This window comes from Ostrea edulis, chromosome 1, assembly GCF_947568905.1.
Source record: "Ostrea edulis chromosome 1, xbOstEdul1.1, whole genome shotgun sequence".
Taxonomy (NCBI): domain Eukaryota; kingdom Metazoa; phylum Mollusca; class Bivalvia; order Ostreida; family Ostreidae; genus Ostrea; species Ostrea edulis.
In genome coordinates, this window is record NC_079164.1 from 87,754,757 (window position 1) to 87,775,410 (window position 20,654).

Consider the following 20,654-nt stretch of genomic DNA (forward strand, 5'->3'; position numbering starts at 1 on the left):
GGTCAGCTAACAAAGGAGCACAATTTGCGCCCATGGAAATTCCAACAGACTGTTCGGAAAACCTGATCACCAACGACTACGAAAATACTGTCAATGGGGAACTCCAGCGTATTTTTTTTCAATTTCAACTTCATAGTACTTGTGCTTGGAATAGGTGGTGCTGAAAAATTAATAGGCCAAACACGGACCCTAGACACACCAGAGGTGGTATGAGGTGTCTAGAAGGAGTAAGCATCCCCTGTTAAACGGTCACACCCACCGGGAGCCCTATATATTGATGAGGTAAACAGAGTAATCCGTAGATTTTGCGAATTTACGAAAATTACTTATCTTTCCTTAGGGTAATCCTGCAGTCAGATTCCGTAGTGAGAAGTGGTTGAGCGGAAAGACTAATTTACAATACCGGAATCATACGCAGAATTCCGAGATATCAACAATTGGTATGAAAGTACGGCAGTCAGATTTGACCAAATGACAAATTGTATTTGCAAATTAGATCCTTATAACGACCATAGAATCGGTGTATTTTTCATGATATATGACTCACGAAATACCAAGGAGAAGTTAATGCGTTTATTAGAAGAAAAAATGGAGTTTATTTGCCCCTTGATTTACTGTTGAATACGGTCTCACTAGACAGCTGGTTACATTCCATCATCCAATTACATTACCACTATAGATGACGGTCGTGTTTCTACTGTAGTAGCAGTAGTGGACAGTGTGGAAATGATCACAGTCCTCGTCATACGGGTAAAAATGATAACAGCGGCTGTACAACTGTGTGTAGGGATACTTAACCCATTCATCACTATATCGCATTCCGAACACCTTTTGACATTTCCTCGTTCTCTGATCAGGATAAAGGTAGAAGGGTTCTTGGTAAGGTAGAATTATCGGCTGGTCAATCGATCCATCATTTCTTATGCAAAAGAAAGAGTAATTATGTAATAATAAAACAACTAATACTGAGATAAAATTGACGATATAATGTATGTCTTAACATTGCCCCCAATCCTACTGCAGAGAAAAATCTCGGCATTTGATTGGACGACAAGCCGGGAATATGAGGTCATATACTCTGTCAAAAATAGATGGGATACAAAATGGCTTCGATAGATCTAAATACTTAACCGCTTTGTAAAATAGACTATTTTTTTATCCACCGTATAGTTTTAGTATTTTTATAAACTATTTTTTAAAAGCCACCTTTTAGTTTTAGCATTTTTGTGTAAAATTACATTTATCTACTTTAAATAATGAAGATAGTTCCGCTCGTGACGTAATAATGATGTTTCTCGTCTGTGTGTATGTAAACAAAAACATGAAGCGATTTGAAAGCCACTCATATGAAGATCTGTTTTGAAATTTAAAAACAATTACAATTGTTCTTGTTTGAAAGTTGTTTGTTGAAATAGTTAACAAATGTTAAAATTAAGGTTTTCTTTCAAGTTTCTCTCTCTCTCTCTCTTTGTTTCCTGACCCCCTACTCCCCTATCCTATATATATGGATTCTTAGCATGGTATATGGACCGACATTCCCTAACGGCTCGGGAGAATATACACTTTTACAGGGAATGCGAGTCCACATACCCTGCTAAAAGTTCATATAACTATTATTACCTACAAGCATAGGACATTAAATTCAACATCCAAACATTTTGATGACCTAAATTTTTACAATTGGGGCTATAATTTAGTAAAAGAAAGAACCATCACTGTACGAAAATGGACTAATGGAATTGTTAGATCTGATTTTAATGATTCTGAAATTTCAAAGAAATAGCTAATTTTCTACTTCAGTATTCAATAATTATCCTGACGCAGTGCATAATTAGTGCCCACTCCATAAAGAAACGTATGTATTACCTGCAGCAATAATACACCATATAATTGCGACCCGGCGATATTTGATACTTTGGAACTCCTCCAGAGATTCCTACCTGATGAATGACTGGTTGGGGGTAATGTCTAGAATATAGACTGTAACTGATGTATCCGCTGGAAAAACCTAAAAGTAGCGAAACACAAAGCATTGATAATGAATGTCTTTTTTCACTTCGTATGTCATTGTATATACAAGTAATATTCATACTCATACTCTAGTAATGAGATATGTGAAGATTAAAGCTAATTTTTACCTGTTATGCTATGCGATATATATTTCCCAATTTGGGTTAGTTTCCACTTAATGATCCGTTTCAACTAATTTCTACTTACGTCATACGGTACACAATAACCTAAATTGGTGTAGTTTACGCTTTATCACCCGCGAAGCGGATTGTAAACAGGGGCGGATCCAGGAATTGCGCTTACGCGGGCGTTACTTTATGAGGCAGTGGGTCCAGGGCGAAATCCTGGTGGGGGCCAAGGGGGCGAAGGCCCCGGAAGCTCCTGGTCTTTACAAATTTTATAGGGCTTGAAATATGTCTCCTATTTAGTCATTTGTATTATTTTCTATCATTTTTTTATAAGGTGAAATTAATACAATTACGTAAATTTTAAGGGTTTTTCGAAAGAAAAAAAATAAGTTCTCCTAATAAAGTAATTCAAGAAATCAAAAGATTGTGTCATTTTTTTCTCCGAGAGTGGAAGAAATCATTGCTTCTTTTATCCTTTAGTACATTTTTCTAATTAAGATACCACGATTTACCTTAAATTTGAAAATTTTAGGGGTGGGGGGGGGCGCCCCGGCCGCGCCCCGCCTTGACTGCCCTACGACATCACACAAGTCATGTCTTCAAATACATGTACCAGAAAATGCAACGATTTTGAGAATTTGGCTTTTATGAATGTTTTAAATCACCTAAAAGAAAAACTTATCATAGCATGTAACATTGTCACTAATTAAATCCGACAGTCAAATAGAAGCAAGTATTTTATCGCGATACACAGGTTAATTGATTCAGTAAGACGTGACATCATCTGATAAAATGGGACGCATTCAAGACGCTTTGAGAGGTGAATCAAGCAATTCTATCCTAAGTGTAAATGTAGTAGCAAAATTTGCGAATACTTGAGATACTATCATTTTGCATATATTGCTGTTGTTTCACGCTACATGTAATATCTTTTACGATGCGACCATTGAAATGAATGAAGAACCATACCATCTTGCAACACCTATCTAGGCATTTAATCCGCCTATTCATTTAACGCGGGAAATATAACGCAGTCGATGTAAACAGTGTGCAACCGGAAGGGAGAAAATACAACGGACCTGACCACGATTCGAATCCGTACTCCCTGAATATCTATGCAGGTGCTATACCAACTGAGCTATATGTCCATCGGCGATCGAACCCGTCTGACCGCTACATCCCACCCTCCTAGGTGTCTTCACACCAACTGTACATAGTATAGGAGAGGAGAAACAATACCAAATGTAACAGAAAGGGAGAAAACGGACCAGACCGGGATTTGTTTTCGTTATCATATATGTCTAATAAATGTATGACATTGAATGTAAAACAAAATAATGTATGTAGTTGAGGGTAACATTGATTTCACCCCTCGAAAACTAGTGAAAAGTAATCAGAATTTTCTGCAGAGAAAGTTATTACGAATTTGTTGACGTTTTAAACTAGAACTGTCCTAATGGGACTAATACCCCCCGCGGGGCATATAACTTCATTGTTGAACTTCTTTCCACTTCTTCAATTCCTGATTGACTTATGAGCGTAAAACGGTATTAGAAATAAACTCTGGACAAATTGTGTCTATTACTACAAGTACAACCAAACCAGAAAATGTCCGTAACTTCCATAACTGTTAAAATATTTCAATGAAAATAGCAGATGCACAACTACATTATATATATAAGATGAGAATAAAGTTTGAATCAAATCTGTTCAACGGTATTAGAATTAAACTCTGGACAAAGTGCGCAACCCCCAAAATGAAAAGAAAATGTGCGTAACTTCTATAACTGTTAAAATATTTCAATGAAAATAGGAGATGCACAACTACATAATATATAGATGTGCATAAAGTTTGAATGAAATATGTCCAGCGGTATTAGAAATAAACTTCGGACAAATTCCGTCTACGGACAAACGGACGGACAGACGGACGGACAAAGTGATTCCAGTATACCCCCCCCCCCAAACTTCGTTTGCAGGGGGTATAATAAAAAAAAATACATGGTACAAGTTAATAAATGTGTAATAGTTTTTTTAACGTTCAGATTATTCAGGATAATAAAACTATTATGGACTGTTTAGCAGGAAGACATCACAAAGTATCAGGTATTAGTAAAGTTATCACCCTCGGGCGCATAGGCGCCCTCGGATGATAACTCTACTAAGATCTGATAAATTGTTATGCCTCCCTGCTAAACAGTCCATAATTGTATGTCAGACGTAAATCTGTGCTCTGCATAGACATACTGAGTAATACATATGGAAGGATTGTTTTTAAATACGATTAAAGATGTTTTAAAATGATGTGATTTTTTAAAAAATATTTCTAAAACAAATATGTAACTCATTGTGTAAATTCCATACGATATGACGTCACAGTAGATGTAAATATTGTTCCACTCCAAATCGTCGCCCGGCATCCGAAATCATCGCCCCGGCGACGATTAGGTACAAGATTGCACTATTACTAGAGGCGACGATTTGGGACAAGATTGCACTATTACTAGGGGCGACGATTAGGGACAAGATTGCACTATTACTAGGGGCGACGATTAGGGACAAGATTGCACTATTACTAGGGGCGACGATTAGGGACAAGATTGCACTATTACTAGGGGCGACGATTTGGGATGTACTATAGTAAACCTCAAATTGTCGCCTGTCCTAAAGCGTCGCCGGTCAATATTTGATTGACGTTTTTAGGATACATATGTAGATTACACAGAAGTTGTTTTATTGTACCCCCTCTTATTGCACAAATATATCTGGTGTTTGTCAACCTATTGGGCTGACATTTTGTATGTAGATTACAAGTGACCCTCTGACATGTCTCCCCAAAAATGAGAATTCTGGAATGAGAGCTAACAAGATTAATCTAGTACAATCTGATGTCACTAACAAATCTGCGGTGCACAAGACCTAACAACCTCATGATTAGCAGAATGACCCTACAACAAAAGGTAAAATGATATAATATCGTACTGTCGGACACCCCCCACGCTCTCTCTCTCTCTCTCTCTCTCTCTCTCTCTCTCTGACTGGACGAAAAAATTCATATACATATGTAGACAACAATGACACCACCAACAACAATAAATATATTTTTTTCAATAGTAACAACACCACTACCAACCACAACAACAATAACTAATACTGTGATCATCATAAATCTTCTTCTTTTTTTAAATCAGAACAAGTAAAAGTCGAAGTAGAAGATTAGAATGTCTTGCGTATAGGGTCCAGAGAACCTTTTGCGGTTATTACTGAAGAAGAAGAAAAAGGAGGAGAGGAAAAAGAGTTAACAAACACGACCAGTTTTTATGTAAACGATGTTTCCAAATTCATGTAGTTGCAGCAAGGGGGACGGCAGTTTGGAGTGTGAAGTTATGCCCAAATCATCACCTGATTTTGGAAGGGCAACTCTTGTTGTTACATCAGAAACCCCAAATCGTCGCCGGCGAGGATTTGGGAAGGGCGGGGATTTGGGGTGTAACGAATATCACCTCACACCATTAATCATCGGAATGGTGAAGGTGTTAAGTGGGCTCATGAAGAATTAGATGCGAAGTAAAATTTAATGCACATTCGTGTGAACGAGGCATAAATTAGGTTCTATAATAGAAACTAAATTTTGTAGTGTGCTCAGTCAATGAAATCGAATGTTACAAGTTTAAATTATCTAAAAATGCGCTAATTTACCTGCAGGACATTGATTTGATACTTGAGCAATGCAGTAAGATCCTTTAGGCCAGGGATCCTCCGAAGGACTACTGGACAGATTTCGACCACAGTAGGACATTTTGAAAACCGATGACTTCTGCAAACCTGGTTGAGATGTAAATAATTTTAAATAAAACGAATAATGAGTAAAAGGGCTGTCACACTGAGGGAACAGTATCGTTATACGATTTTCTTTTCTTTCATCCTAAAGGCAGAATACAACATAGACATGTCGTCGTAAAGAAATTCAACTATTAACATTTCCTCAGTGCGATGTGTTAGCTTCCGTGATGTACAATATGCACCTTTGGGCATATAAGACAATGCCTGATTGGCCACCTTTGTTTTCAAATATAGCGCAAGACTTAATCAAAACTGATCAGAATAGCAAGTTTTTATTGGACGACCAAAATATAATAACCAATCACTTCAAGTTGAAAATTTCCTGTTTATTTTTGGACCGATGTCGAAAATTCGAACATTATATGTACGAAGGCATGCGGAGGTGAAAATAATCTCATTTATCTTGGATCTCAGTCATTCTTAAATTCGTATTAAGATATTTTTAGAAGTACTGAACATATGTATTCGCATATTTGACGTCAATGCAATGATTTAGCTACTTGAGGAGTACGTTATTAACCGTGCTCGGAGGGCAATTCAATTCATTTATTCGCTCAAACCATTCATACGATGCTACATGAGGTATCTGATCATACATGTATAAGTTTACTTAGTATTTATACAATATTGCCACAGGTACAAATATATAACTAATACATGCACTAATACATGGCACACTGATTTTGACTGTGGATAACTCCGTTTACCTGATCAGGATATAGGGCTCACGGCGAGTGTGACCGGTCAACAGGGGATGCTTACTCCTCCTAGGCACCTGATCCCACCTCTGGTGTGTCCAGGGGTCCTGTTTGCCCAACTATCTATTTTGTATTGCTTATAGGACTTATGAGATTGATCACTGTTCGTTATCTTCACCTTGCATGCATGTATTCAATGTTTCAAAGTTTGATGCTGTCATTACCGGTAATTAATTCTCTAAACTTCAGTGCATTTGGTACATGACAATATCTAGGAGCCAACTATTCTTTCCGTAAAATGGATAGAAAATTCTTTCTATGGGCAAATGTTGGTTTCATGTTCTGAATTTGACAGGGATTTCCTATGTTTTGACAGAATGCTTTAAAGTATTTTTGGAAGCAAAATTTTAGCTTAAAATTTGATAGATTTGGTCCTTTGACGAATCATTCATATCATTTGTCCTCTTGTATTGATGGAGATGTTTATCATTAGATTGATTACAGTGTAATTCATACCATTAAAAATATGCTAGAGTTCCTTATTGACAATATCTTCGTGATCTTTGGTAATCAGGTCTTCTAATGTTGGAATTCCCATGGCACGAATTGTGCTAATTTGTTAGCTGACCTGTTTCTATATTCTTATGAAGCAGAATTTATTATAAAAAAAAAAAACTTCTACGTGAGAAGAAAAAATCTCTTGCTGTTGCCTTCAATTCGACATCTAGAGGTATCGACGACGTTTTGTCTATTAACAATAATAACTTTCATTCATATGTCGATTCGATTTATCCCTATGCGCTCGAAATAAAAGACACCACAGAGTCGTCCACTTCTGCTTCATACTTAGATATCTTATTGAAATTAGACATTAATGGCAAACTGCCAACTCAACTGTATAACAAACGGAACGATTTCAGCTTGTCTATAGTCAACTTCCCATATTTATGTAGCAATACTAGTATTCCATTATCACCTGTATATGGTGTTTATATATCTCAACTGAGTCGATACGCTGGAGTTTGTTCTGGGTATAGTCAGTTTTTATACGCCCGTCTTTAGACGGGACGTATTATGGTACAGCGTTGTCTGTACGTACGTCCGTCCGTTCGGTGTTTTCTCTTTATAATTTCATTTCCCTTTCACATATCATGCTGAAACTTGCTGTGTAGCTTCTTTGTGGGTCACTCTAGATCATACTGCAATTTTGATCCATTTCGACCTTTTTTCCAGGAGTTTTGCCCCTTTATTTGGAAAAGATTATTATATGAAGGGTACATAATTTGTCCTCCCTACTCCTCCCACAGTTTTCAAGTGAGGACCATCTTATTTTGTGGAGTGTTTGTATGGGTATTGAAGATGTGCATCTGGGGAAGGATTTTGATTTTCTTCCATTTTTGAAAAAAATTACAGGTTGTTGAACTTGGTCCATTTTGAGGAAATCTCGATTTGTAAGTCAAGACCCTTTGTTCATATGAAAGTTTGTCACAGCCTTATTATGGCTGATACTACCTGAAGCAAAGTTATACAAATTATAGCACAAGAAAAACACCCTATGTAAGCATTTCACGGGCGTATTATGTACCGTTTGCGGTACTCTTGTTAAATCGAGGCAAGCTACTTACAAATAAGTTGATGATACAAGGGTTTCAACAGTCTCGATTGAAATCAGCATTTCGCAAATTCTATGGTCGTTATAACGATCTAGTTCGTCAATACACCCTATCATTGGATGAAATGCTGTCTGACGTGTTTCATATCGATTATCAGGCCTTTCTTGGCACACTGATTTTGACTACGGATAACTCCGTTTACCTGATCAGGATATAGGACTCACGGAGGATGAGTCCAGGGGTCCATGTTTGTCCAACTATCTATTTTGCATTGCTTATAGGAGTTATGAGATTGATCACTGTTCGCTATCTTCAACTTTCATTGAAACGGGTTCTACAACCTTAGAAACGATTACTGATCGACCATTGCGGTTTAAAACTACAGTAAGAATCCTAGTCGAAAGTGATTAGATTTTGTTAATTACATGATTGAATAACTTAAAACAAAAAGCAAACCGACTACTAGAGCTCACCAAACGATATAGTCGAAAGTGACTAGATCATACCTACATTCGTATATAGTATTTTTTCGGAACTATAAAGAAAGGCTTATCGACGTACTGATAAAGACGCCATACCTGCACTTATAGAAGCATACATTTTCCACTGAATGAAAAACAAATTCAGTGTTTAGAACATTTTTCTCCGGAAAAGATGCGTCAGTACACTTCCTTGCGTATCTATTACGGAAGTTGAATGTAACGCCTAGGATAACCCTAGTTTGAAATACAGTATTTTCAATTAATCCTGCCTGATCAAGTATGAAAGGTGAAGATAGCAAACGGTGATCAATCTCATAACTCCTATAAGTAATACAAATTAGAGAGTTGGGCAAACACGGACCCCTGGATATACCAGAGGTGGGATAAGGTGCCTAGGAGGAATAAGCATCCCCAATAGACCCACCATGAGTCCTATATCTTGATCAGGTAAACGGAGTTATCCGTATTCAAAATCAGTGTGCCAAGAACGGCCAGACCAATCAGTATGAAACACGTCAGACACCATTTGACCCAATGATAGTTTGTATTGGATAACTAGATCGTTATAACGACCTTGCGAAATGCTGATTTTAAACGAGACTGTTGGGACCTCTGCACCATCAACTTGTTTGTCAGCAGCCTGCTTCGATTTAAAAACGAACTATAAGTAAAACAAGCTCTAGCGTATCGAATTAGTTGAGAGATATAAACACCATATGGAGGTGATAATGGAATATTGCTACATAAATATCGGTTTTCTTTTATATGCCCGTTTTTTCATGGTACGGCGATGGCTGCACGTCCATCCGTCGGGTTGGGGTCTTCTGTTTTCATTTCTCTATCTCATATCTAGCTGAAACTTGCTATGTAGCTTTTTTGTGGGTCACTTTACATATTATTGCAATTTTAATCCATTTTGACTTCTCTTGCGAGAAATTTGTCCCTTTATTTGAAAATTAATGTTAGATTGATGGTACATGTTTTGTCCGTCTGACTCCTCCCACAATTTTCAGGTGAATAGCTTCTTATTTTAAAGCGTGTTTCTATGGGTATTGAAGATGTGCATGTGGCGAGAATATCATTTTCTTCAATTTTTGAGAAAATTGCATGTTGTTGAACTTAGTCATTTTTAAGGGGAAAATTACATAGAAAGTAAATGGTTTATATGTTTGATTCCTCCTAGTATTCAGATGAGGAACTGTTTAGTCCCGTGAGGATCCAAGTTAGAATTAGATCCTCAGTAACCCTTGCTTGTCGTAAGAGGCGACTAAATAGGGCGGTCCTTCCGATGAAACCGAAAAAAAAACGAGGTCCCGTGTCACATCAGGTGTGGTACGATAAAGATTCATTCCTGCTCAAAGGCAATAAAGCGCCGAGCATAAGGCTAACGTTTTGCAATGCCATCTAACGTGGATATTTATTCTATTGGTTTCCGGGCGTTTGTGGCAAGTATATGCAAAACGTACCCATGCCTTGAGCTTAAATTCGCAATATCCTGTCAATGCTTACCATGACACGGTCTTTCGATTTTAAGCTCATAGTTATATAGGACGCTTGCCTGACTTGGCAAAGAACGGTCACTCCCTATATATATTAATGGTCTTATCTTTGTTGCGGCGCTGGGATGGATAATTGAATTTGGACCTCCCGGGTGCGAACCCTAGCCACTGGACTACATACATGTACCTCGACCGGTCTGCAATTAAAGAATATGCTAAAGTGAATATACCTTTCAAATGCATTCCTTGATAGTGAAAAGTGTTGTTTGGAAATAGAACCCTGCTGGCATTAACTTGATGGGTCACATTTCCAATTTTCCAAAGACTTTTATCTCCAGGGCAGCCTGTAAGGGGTTCCGGAAGTGCAAACGGTGGGGTAGGCCAGGACAGGGGATATTCCAGCGTCGATTCTTAAATGCAAAAAAAAAAACCGAGAGAATTTCTTTCACTATATTACAAAACATTTGCAGTCCAAATAAATACCTAAAATTAGATTCATTAGAACATGAAATATAAACTCATTATAAAGTGTGAATTCGAAGTTTTAACCGTAAACCTGTAGCAGTTGGTGCGTTGTGATATGCTGCGTAATGACCCATAGCTTTCTTGATGTTCTGTTGCCACACAGGTAGTAAGTTCTCAAAGCCTGATGCACAGTGTCCTTCATCCACAATATCAGCGGGAGTCTGCCAGTAATCTACATTCAACATCTCGTCTATGCTTACAACTTTGTATTTGATTGGTTCGCTGATTTGCTTACTGCCCCTTGACGACGTTGAGACGGTGGTCATCTTTGCAGTTAGGGTTTCGAGAGAGCTTTGGTTTTCAATGAACGATTTGGACACGGAGACCGTAGAAGTGTGACCATTGACAACACCTGTTGGTACCAGGAGTTCGGGATGCTAAAAGACAGGTTTACGAAAGACATGCTATTTTTATAACTACTAAGTAAATCAGTGTTATATCAGTGAACAGAGAGGCAGAGGTATTCCAGTAGTTACAGTGCTCATTTTGTACCCGAAAAGTCTTTCGAATGAGGACCTCAAATCACTTATTCTAAAAAGTCTTAAATACAGAGAACCTATGTCTTTCAATTGGCGACAGGCTTTTAGGAAAAGCATGAAACGGGTCACGGTAGGCGTTGACACGATATCGCCTATTAAACGTTACTGCCTTGAGCAACGTGCAGATCACTTTACCTACAGTTGGTGATCTTTCTGAGTGAAATTCTTGAATGGAACGTGAAACAACAATAAAACAATTCACTGACGACAGATAACCTACATTTGCAATAAGAGACTGAATGATGTCTTTCACAGCTAGTCTCTTTCTTGTCTTGGTCTCCCAACCAAATTCAACTTCCATGATGACATGCTGAAAAAATATATAATTCAGAGTTTCACAATTGAACATTTTTTTCTTCCGTACAGAATACCACACCATGATCACTTAGATTCACACTTACAGTACCCCAGTCCTGCAGAAAGTTCATGTAGATTTGCTGGTCGTATGATCTTGGAAGTGCACACACGGAAGCTGCGAACTCGTCCCCGATATTGAACTTGTGGCTGCGTGCCAAACTGGACATGTACCTGGATCTACCCTTGTTGCAGAAGCTGATTTCATCGATATACACAAAACCTTCTTGACTGGTTCCCCGACTTATAACCTGAAAACCTTTACAGAAATCGTACAAGTATTGAAATGTTTTGTATGCATAAATGCTATTGAATTATAAACTATCTCTATCATTTAGATTAATTATATATTAGTAACAAAATCATACATTTGAATCATTACTGGTAATTGCTATGTGGTATAGATTTCCCAACAAAAGAGAGGTTATTCCCTTTACTGTCTGGTATTGATGGTTTGTGAATACTTACCTTCGCTTAAAGAGAATGCATGGCTTGTTATATTCGCTGTAGTATTCCCTACAATAAACAGGTGTTTTATTCACGGAGAATGCTGAAATTGCATTCAATAGATCCATAGCAGTTTATTAAATATTGTTACCGATATCTATGAGGTCATGAAGAAGCCTGCTTTGGTAAGATTTGGTTCCGTAGAAGACTTCTCTATAGTGAGTAGGGAAACACAGAGAATATTCGTGATAAGATAGTTCCCGAGGGGAATCTGGTGGATCCAACTTTAGAATTTGGCGCGTCATCAACAGCCCCGGATCTTTTCCAACATTCATATGACTATCACCGTCCGGGTTTCCCTTAAGGATGTCATATCCCATCCCCACAAACAGGGCCGCCGGAGGAACAGTCCCATGTACAACGTGTACTTGTTGAAAGAGTGATAGATAGAGACCCACCGTCAAATACCACTGAGAAAGGAAATATGTATATCATAGTGTTACTGAAAATTAACATAAATATAATCCATTACCGAATTTGAAACTTATGGTCTCTTGGTTATGGGTTTTGCTGCTATGGGGACTCTGTGACTGATACCGGTATAATGAGATTGAATTGTTTCTTTGAAATCTCTATCTTTTTTTTAACAACATTTATTCAGGTATATAGTCAGGCTTTTATAAAACCCTTACAACCCAACCTGACCAGGGGGTACAGGGTTTTAAAAGAATTCTAACTCTTTCGCTCACACATTCACACGGACAGACATTCATACTAAACGAAGGCTAGAAGTAAAGAAAGTAGAAAAAATTGACAATGTACTCTGGCTGAGTTCATAAATATCCTACTATAATAATTAACAATCAGATAAAGGTTGTTATTTAAAAATTACTACGTTAAACACACTTATTGATTGAGTATACATTTACTTCACCTCGTACATGTACGAAGGAAAATAAAAATTATAACAAATGTATATAATATTAAAAAAGAAGCATTTTAGGATATTTTTGTTTTAACTTAATTTCCGTTAATATACTTGAGCTAATGTTTCAAATAATTTCCATTTCTTTTCAAACTGATCTGTACAATTATATTTACTTGCAATTTGTTTTTCCACTCTGTATATATTATTCCAAGTGGCTTTAAATTTACTCAATGACAAATAATCTCCTGTACATTTGGAACAGTATATATAATGTTTCAAATGGTAATTTACAAAGTTTACCATTTTAATTTTCGAACATCCAAGGATAAAAGTCTTCTTATCAGTTATAATATTGAATGAAAAGGTTTCCGTAAACCAACATTGCACATTTCTTTAAAAAAAATACCGACTTTTTCACAATCATACATAATGTGCTTCAATGATTCTCTCTCCTCTAAACAAAAAGTACATAAATCGCTGTCTGATTTCCCAATCATTTTCAAAAAAGGGTTTGTAGTTAAAATTCTATGATTTACTCGATATTGTAGCCATTGTAATTTACTATCCTTTGTGTTCATAAAAACATCCTTATGAATTCCTCTCCATTCTTCACTAGAAATATCTATCTTAATATGAAAGGTAAAGATAACGAACAGTGATCGATCTCATAACTCCTATAAGCAATATAAAATAGAGCGTTAGGCAAACTCGGACCCCTGGACATACCAGAGGTGGGATCAGGTGCTAAGGTGGCAGGGGACAGTTTCTTTGGTTTTGAAACATTTGGATAGGGGGTATACACCAAAGTCAGATTATGACAGACTAATGAAAAATCATATTTCCCTTTTATGTCAATACTTGTATTTCATATTAGTGTAGTTAATAAATTATGATCCTAAATTACATGTAATCTATAAATACTGGTGCTGGTGCACAAAACATGCTCTGAGCAGGTTCCCCTTTTTTGCTTTGATTTTCCCTCATTTGGGCTAATCCGCACCACCCCCACACCATCACAGTACCAAACATGGGGATTTAGACACTGTGCACAATCAAGAACCCTATCTGCCCCTCTCAAAAATCTACCTCTCATATGGGACCATCCACCTTCCCTCACAGCTACAGACCTTTTGCTAGACCCTGCATGTTTTCACCGGAATTTCTTCAGCAACTGACCACGTGTCTTAGTTTCGTATTTGCACCCATCTATATGCTAGGAATCATGGTGACACCTACATATTGTATATCAACATTTTTACTAAGCACTCAGCTACACTTGACATGCATCCTAAAATTATTGTATACATTTTTACACATGTAATATCACTTCAAATACAGGGTAATTCCATTTTTTGAAAAAGTTGACCGGGCCTATAGTGCGAAACTGTCCCCTGCTACCTAAGGAGGAGTAAGCATCTGTCGACCGGTAACACCCAACGTGAGCCCTATATTTTGATCAGGTAAACGGAGTTATCCGTAGTCAAAATCTGTGTACCAAGAACGGTCTACCAGTCGGTATGAAACACGTCAGACAGCATTTGACGCAATATGTCTCTTTGTAGTGAATATACTTTGGAACCTGATACTTGACTCAAAGGTCAGTTGAAGACAGAACGTTTGATGACCTGAATCAAATTGACTGAGCCAAGACCAATATCATATATACATATATATATATACCACAATCAGTCGATCGTGTCGTCTGATGTTATCAAAAAACAACAACATGCATATGGGTTTACGAAATACAAATGAACCACGACTACAGACGGGGATGATTAGTAACCTTAATCAATCGATGTGTATCACAACAGTCCATTTTAAACCAAATTTGGAGATAAATCATCAAGAAATTCTTACCATCCCTGGCCCTTCCATTCATGAGTTGACCCATTTACATTATGTTTCGATAAGGGGGACAGATGATGTTCAAAACTCCATATACATGACACAGATAAGAATTCCTTGGAATTTATCATTGAGTGTCTAACCGCTGCTTCTGTTTCAGTTTGTTCTCAGTTTGTTAAGTTGAATGAGGTATGTTTAATGGGGCATTAACTTTGGAAGTGATGGTAACCATTTTTTTTCTCATATATATATATATATATATATATATATATATATATATATATATTAATGACAAATAAAAACATTTATTTTGTACAAAAACAAAGAGAAACCTAATAAAACTACATTAGATAACCGTTTTTAGTGTAAAGAAATATATAAGGAAGAAGTATTGTTTTGCAACACACTAATTATCTATAAATTACTAAAATCACATATTCATGTGCCTGTTTTGAGGTTAAAAAGTGTTTGGAATAATCAATTACTGGTGTTAGTACTGAAATATAAAATATAGAGCAATTTTCATTGAAATTAATTTTCGTGATCAAATTACAGATAATGCCCCTTCAATTAATTTTACCCTTGGAAATATGATCATACGTGTCAAGGTCATACGTGTCGAGGTTGATTGATAAAGACAAACATGTTCAAATACAGCTGTAGACTGAAGTCCGAGGACAGAAAGGAATTCAAAGTTCTGATAAATGTACATCTCTTGAGTAAATTTGCCATGTATAGAGGCCAGAGCCAAATATGTTTTTCTTAATGATTTATCTCAATGGTGCATATATATAATGGTTCTTGTATATGAAAGGTGAAGGTAACGAACAGTGATCAATCTCATAACTCCTATAAGCAATACAAAATTGATAGTTGGGCAAACGCGGACCCTACACACACCAGAGGTGGGATCAGGCGCCTAGGAGGAGTAAGCATCCTCTGTCAACCGATCACATCCGCCGTGAGCCCTATATCCTGATCAGGTAAACGGAGTTATCCGTAGTCAAAATCAGTGTGCCAAGAACGGGATTCGAACCCGCGCCGACAGAGGTGAGAGGCCGTGTGATTTTGAGCTCTGACCAATCGGTCACGGGGGCCAAGAAAACATGTCACAGAGTTTCCTGGTGACATTCAAGACCTCAACACTGGCATGAACTGTACCTCACTATTACTAGACGTGAATCACTGAACACTGTGTCCAACATCGGAACATAACACAACGCTGTCTGCGACACCGATCATTCGTTATTAGTAATTACTTCTAGTGTGAAGTCCAGACCTAAGAAGTTATTTAGTTTACAATGAGATTATATAATACAATATAAATTACAAAAACTATAACGCATATATAACCCGATGTAGCGGTATGTAAGCTGATGTGTAATGTAGGTTTAACTACGGCGTAACATAACCTTATGCATTGTATACTACGGAGGAACACAAATAGCACATGGACATACACTAAATAAATTGAGACAATATTAGTAAAAGAATTGAAAATCAGAATTCTCTTCTCAATATCGTTATTGTTACGAAAAATTTTATCAGTTCATCGCATATATAATTTAGTATTTCGATATATATTGAATCTTTACCTTACTTTATGAAAGATTCGCTGAAGAATTTCGTGGGCATGGTTTTGCGCTAGGTCGATATAGTTTTAATTCAATATTAAATTCGCAGTCCGTGTGACGTTATGGTAGGACGTGATGTAATGCACTTAAGCAATTCGGCATTTGTGTTCATCCTATTTACAACCAAAAACCGCTTCGCACTTAGATATTTTACTATACTTATATGTGAACGCCAACTAACAACTTAACTTTATGACAAACAAGATTACGTCAGCTTCTCCATCGTAAACTTTCCATATATATGTAGCAATATTCCATTATCACTTGCATATAGTGTTTATATCTCTCAACGGATTCGTAACGCAAAAGCTTGTTCTGCGTATGAGCAGTTATCGAGGCAGGCTATTGACAAACAAGTTGATGTTACATGTGTTTAAACAGTCTTGTTTAAAGTCAGCATTTAGCAAATTCTATGGTCGTCATAACGATCGAGTTTGCCAATACAACCTATCATCCGGTCAGGTGCTATCTGGTGTATTTCAGAGTGATTATTAGGCCGTACTCTACACACACTGATTTTGACTACGTTTTACTCCATTTATCTAATCGAAGATATAGGGCTAGGGGCGGATGTGACCGGTCGACAGAGGGTGCTTACTACTCTTAGGCACCTGATCCCCCTCTTGTATTTCCAGGGATCCGTGTTTTACGAGTATTAATGTTGTATTCCTTATAGGATTTTGAGGTTGATCTATATTCGTTTTCGTCACCTTTTCACTCTGTACTATTTATATTGTCATTAACATATGAAGGTGTAACTGACCTTGACTTACATGCGTGCAGCACAGAAAAATAACACAAGGCATGCTGTTTTATTGTAGAAAGAATGAAAATTAGAACTGTTCAAGATTTTATCCCTTTGTTAACCGAATGCGTTAATGCTGGAGATGGTTGTATCTGTGGTGTAGTAACAGAGGTGGATGATTTCATACCGATTGTTAAGCCGTTCTTGGCACACTGATTTCGACTGCGGATAACTCCGTTTACCTGATCAGGATATAGGGCTCATGGCGGGTGTGACCGGTCAACAGGGGATGCTTACTCCTCCTAGGCACCTGATCCCACATCTGGTGTGTCCAGGGGTCCGTGTTTGCCCAACTATCTATTTTGTATTGCTTATAGGAGTTATGAGATTGATCACTGTTCGTTATCTTCACCTTGCATGGTGATGGTTACAGTCCTCGTCATAAGGGTACTCCTGCGTACAGTAGTCTTCTCTTGTCGGTACGTCTGGGTATTTAATCCACTCGTCAGTACATGTATATCTCATTCCGAACACCTTTTGTCATTTCTGTGTTCTGTAGTGAGGGTAAAGATAGAGGGATTCTTGATGAGGTAGAATTATCGGCTGGTCAACCGCTCCGTCATTTCTGAATAAGAATATTGTTACGGGTCAGAACAAACCCTTAATATAGCGCAGCAGAATTTACTAACAAAAGGCAATTTAACAATTGATAATATTTATTGACAATAGTTGATAGAAAATTGTAACAATAGCAAAATACTAACTTACAGTAGGTGAACAATAACAAACAGAATCTACACACACAAAATTAGTAGTTCCAAAATCCTAGTGCCCAGTATAATAATCCAAAATGCATAAAAAGTATCTAACCAGAGCTTTTTCAGTTATCTGGTGGTGCCCAGTTTATGTGGAAGAGAGAACCCATATACAATGTTCCTGGGAAAATACCACGGACCTTCCGAATGTAATAAACTAGGAAATTTTCTCCCTTCCTGGCACGAGCGGGATTCGAACCCGCGCCGACAGAGGTGAGAGACCGTGTGATGTTGAGCACGATGCTCTAACCACTCGGCCACGGAGGCCCCGTTTTACATTGTATTTATAATAGGAATGAATTTTCTAGTATAATCTTGAAAGACAGTGATGCAACCATTACGTAATCTTTCTACTAAAAATAACATGAGGTCTAGAACAATCTCGGTTACAGGTGTCAATAAAATAAACATCACTTTTCTAGAATAATCTAGGTCATTTTAGTGCAAATAATGTTATAAACATTAATATGAAATTAAAGATTGTCACGAGTAGAGTTGTATTTACAGCGTGCTTGTTCTTGCTAGGAAATCACTTTTGTGAACGATATCAATGGCTACTTTTTGTGATCAAAATGAGCTTGTTAATTCGCTAGCGATACCTCTGCCATTTTTTGGCATCATAATTATGTATATCAAATTTGTATGGTAATTTTTGTGTGCAGTGTTGTCATCTTCAAGCATTTGGATTTTCAAAAACTGATCTTATTTATCATAGATAACATGGGTTCTAAGTGTACAATATCGAACTTGTTTCACGGTATTATCGTTAAAGGAAGGTTAAGTTGCTTAATCCTACTTTTTTTTCATTATGAATCTTTAACGTGATATTATCTTTACAAAGTTAACGTTCAATACATGCTTGCCAGTCTTAACTTTAATACATTTACCTGAAAATTAAATTAGCATTAATTTTTTGTCCTATATTTTTCATGCATTCCTTACTCCACATGGAATTCTAACATTAAATCAACGTTAAATTCTTCACATTATATTCACGTTAATAATAAGTTTTAAAGTGAAATTGTTATTTCAAGAAAATTTTATAATCATACGTTCTTTACATGGATTACGAGCATATACTACAAGAAATGTAAACATTGATTTAAACTCAAACCTTTATCTAACTTTAATCTCTTTAATGTTAAAGAATTTACGTTGATTTAACGTTTTATTTAATTTAACGTAAATTTAATATTATAATAAGGTTAACATGATAACGATATGCATAATTTGCTATATGTAGGGCTCGGCACGTCTAGGTTGATTTGGAGTAACATGAATAAGGCTATGAGCTAGACATTGAGAATTGTCTTTGCTCTATGTAGGGCTCGGCACGTCTGGGTTGATTTGGAGTAACATGAATAAGGCTATGAGCTAGACATTGAGAATTGTCTTTAGATCTGAACTGGATGACACAGATGGAAGTTCAAATTTAGATTAGTGTTGCTATTATCATACACGCCATATTTTTCGTAAAACTAGATATCTGTGTGGGTGGGTGTGCATTTTATATGTTTTTTTCTATAATATTTACGCTAGAACTGTCTCACTGAAGCACTCGCTTTATGTTTTGTACCACAGCCCTACTGCAGATTTTTTTAAATTAACTTTCCTTCAACTTTTTTTCCAGAATACATGGATCTACATTGTATAAGGTTTTTTAATTGTCAAACACTGAAATATGATTGTAAATTGGAATTAGTTCATAACCCGATTATCGTGATAAAATAACTGATTTACCTGCAGCAGTAATGCATGGTATAGTTTTTTTGTGGATTTTGTACGATGTATGGAATATCTCCAGAGAGACTCGGTGTATTCGATAGATGGCGGTGTCCGGAAGTCAGACTAAATCCCACAAATCCTTTGGAAAACCCTATCACAGAAAAGAGATTATTGTTAATTATTGCTAAGACGTTATCGGTTTTTTTATCAATTATGTTAATAATATTGTAATTAGAAAGACAACCCCACCTTGTGGACAGTCTTGACTTGAAACTTGAACGATGCAGTACGATCCCTGGGGCCATGATTCGGCTATAGAATTCCTGGTTACATTCAAACTGCAGTAGGACATTTCGAGAACCTTCGACGTATGTAAACCTGCACAGACGATAAGAATGTAGTTGTTGTGAAATTCATATTGTTCACTCGATTATCAACGATATATTGTGCCATCTGTATAAATGGGAAATGAAAACGCCATAACAATAACAATATCAAAGTCATTATTTAGCAATCAAAAGTTTCTTGAAGCCTTTTCCACAAAGATAATAACTATTTCTACTATGGCAACGGGCAGTCGACAAGTGAGCGAACCGATCAAATATAATGTAGTAGATAATATGTTAGATAGCGATTACTGGCAGGCCCCAGAAGACATTGAGAACAGAAGACTGTGCATCAGGCTGTAATGCGTCACTTCCTGTGTGGCAACAAAACATCCAGAGAGTCATGAGTTTGTACGGAGCATATTTGAACGCACCATCAGGGAAATGGTATATATATATATATATATATATATATATATATAAGCACTAAAGTTC

The 20,654-nt window shown here is 36.9% G+C and overlaps 1 protein-coding gene and 1 pseudogene across 1 annotated transcript; both read right to left on the minus strand.

Moving 5' to 3' along the window:
* Positions 1 to 558: 558 nt before the first annotated feature.
* Positions 559 to 14,944, minus strand: LOC125676191 (uncharacterized). The gene is made up of 10 exons (XM_056144784.1): positions 14,927 to 14,944; positions 12,290 to 12,608; positions 12,160 to 12,207; positions 11,739 to 11,950; positions 11,558 to 11,647; positions 10,830 to 11,175; positions 10,504 to 10,683; positions 5,838 to 5,963; positions 1,867 to 2,008; positions 559 to 919 (listed from the first exon to the last, which is right to left on the minus strand). Exons 1-10 carry the CDS (start codon positions 14,942 to 14,944, stop codon positions 655 to 657), a joined length of 1,746 nt encoding a protein of 581 aa, XP_056000759.1. The 3' UTR covers positions 559 to 654.
* Positions 14,945 to 17,410: 2,466 nt separating this feature from the next.
* LOC130048264 (uncharacterized) lies at positions 17,411 to 20,285 on the minus strand (annotated as a pseudogene).
* Between the last annotated feature and the right edge of the window lie 369 nt (positions 20,286 to 20,654).

Bases quoted from the DNA above. Each gene is read 5' to 3' on its own strand.
- LOC125676191 (XM_056144784.1), bottom strand. The intron at 11,951-12,159 runs GTAAGTATTCAC...ATTTCTGTAAAG, and splicing joins TGCATTCTCTTTAAGCGAAG to GTTTTCAGGTTATAAGTCGG. The intron at 2,009-5,837 runs GTAAATTAGCGC...CGCTACTTTTAG, and splicing joins ATCAAATCAATGTCCTGCAG to GTTTTTCCAGCGGATACATC.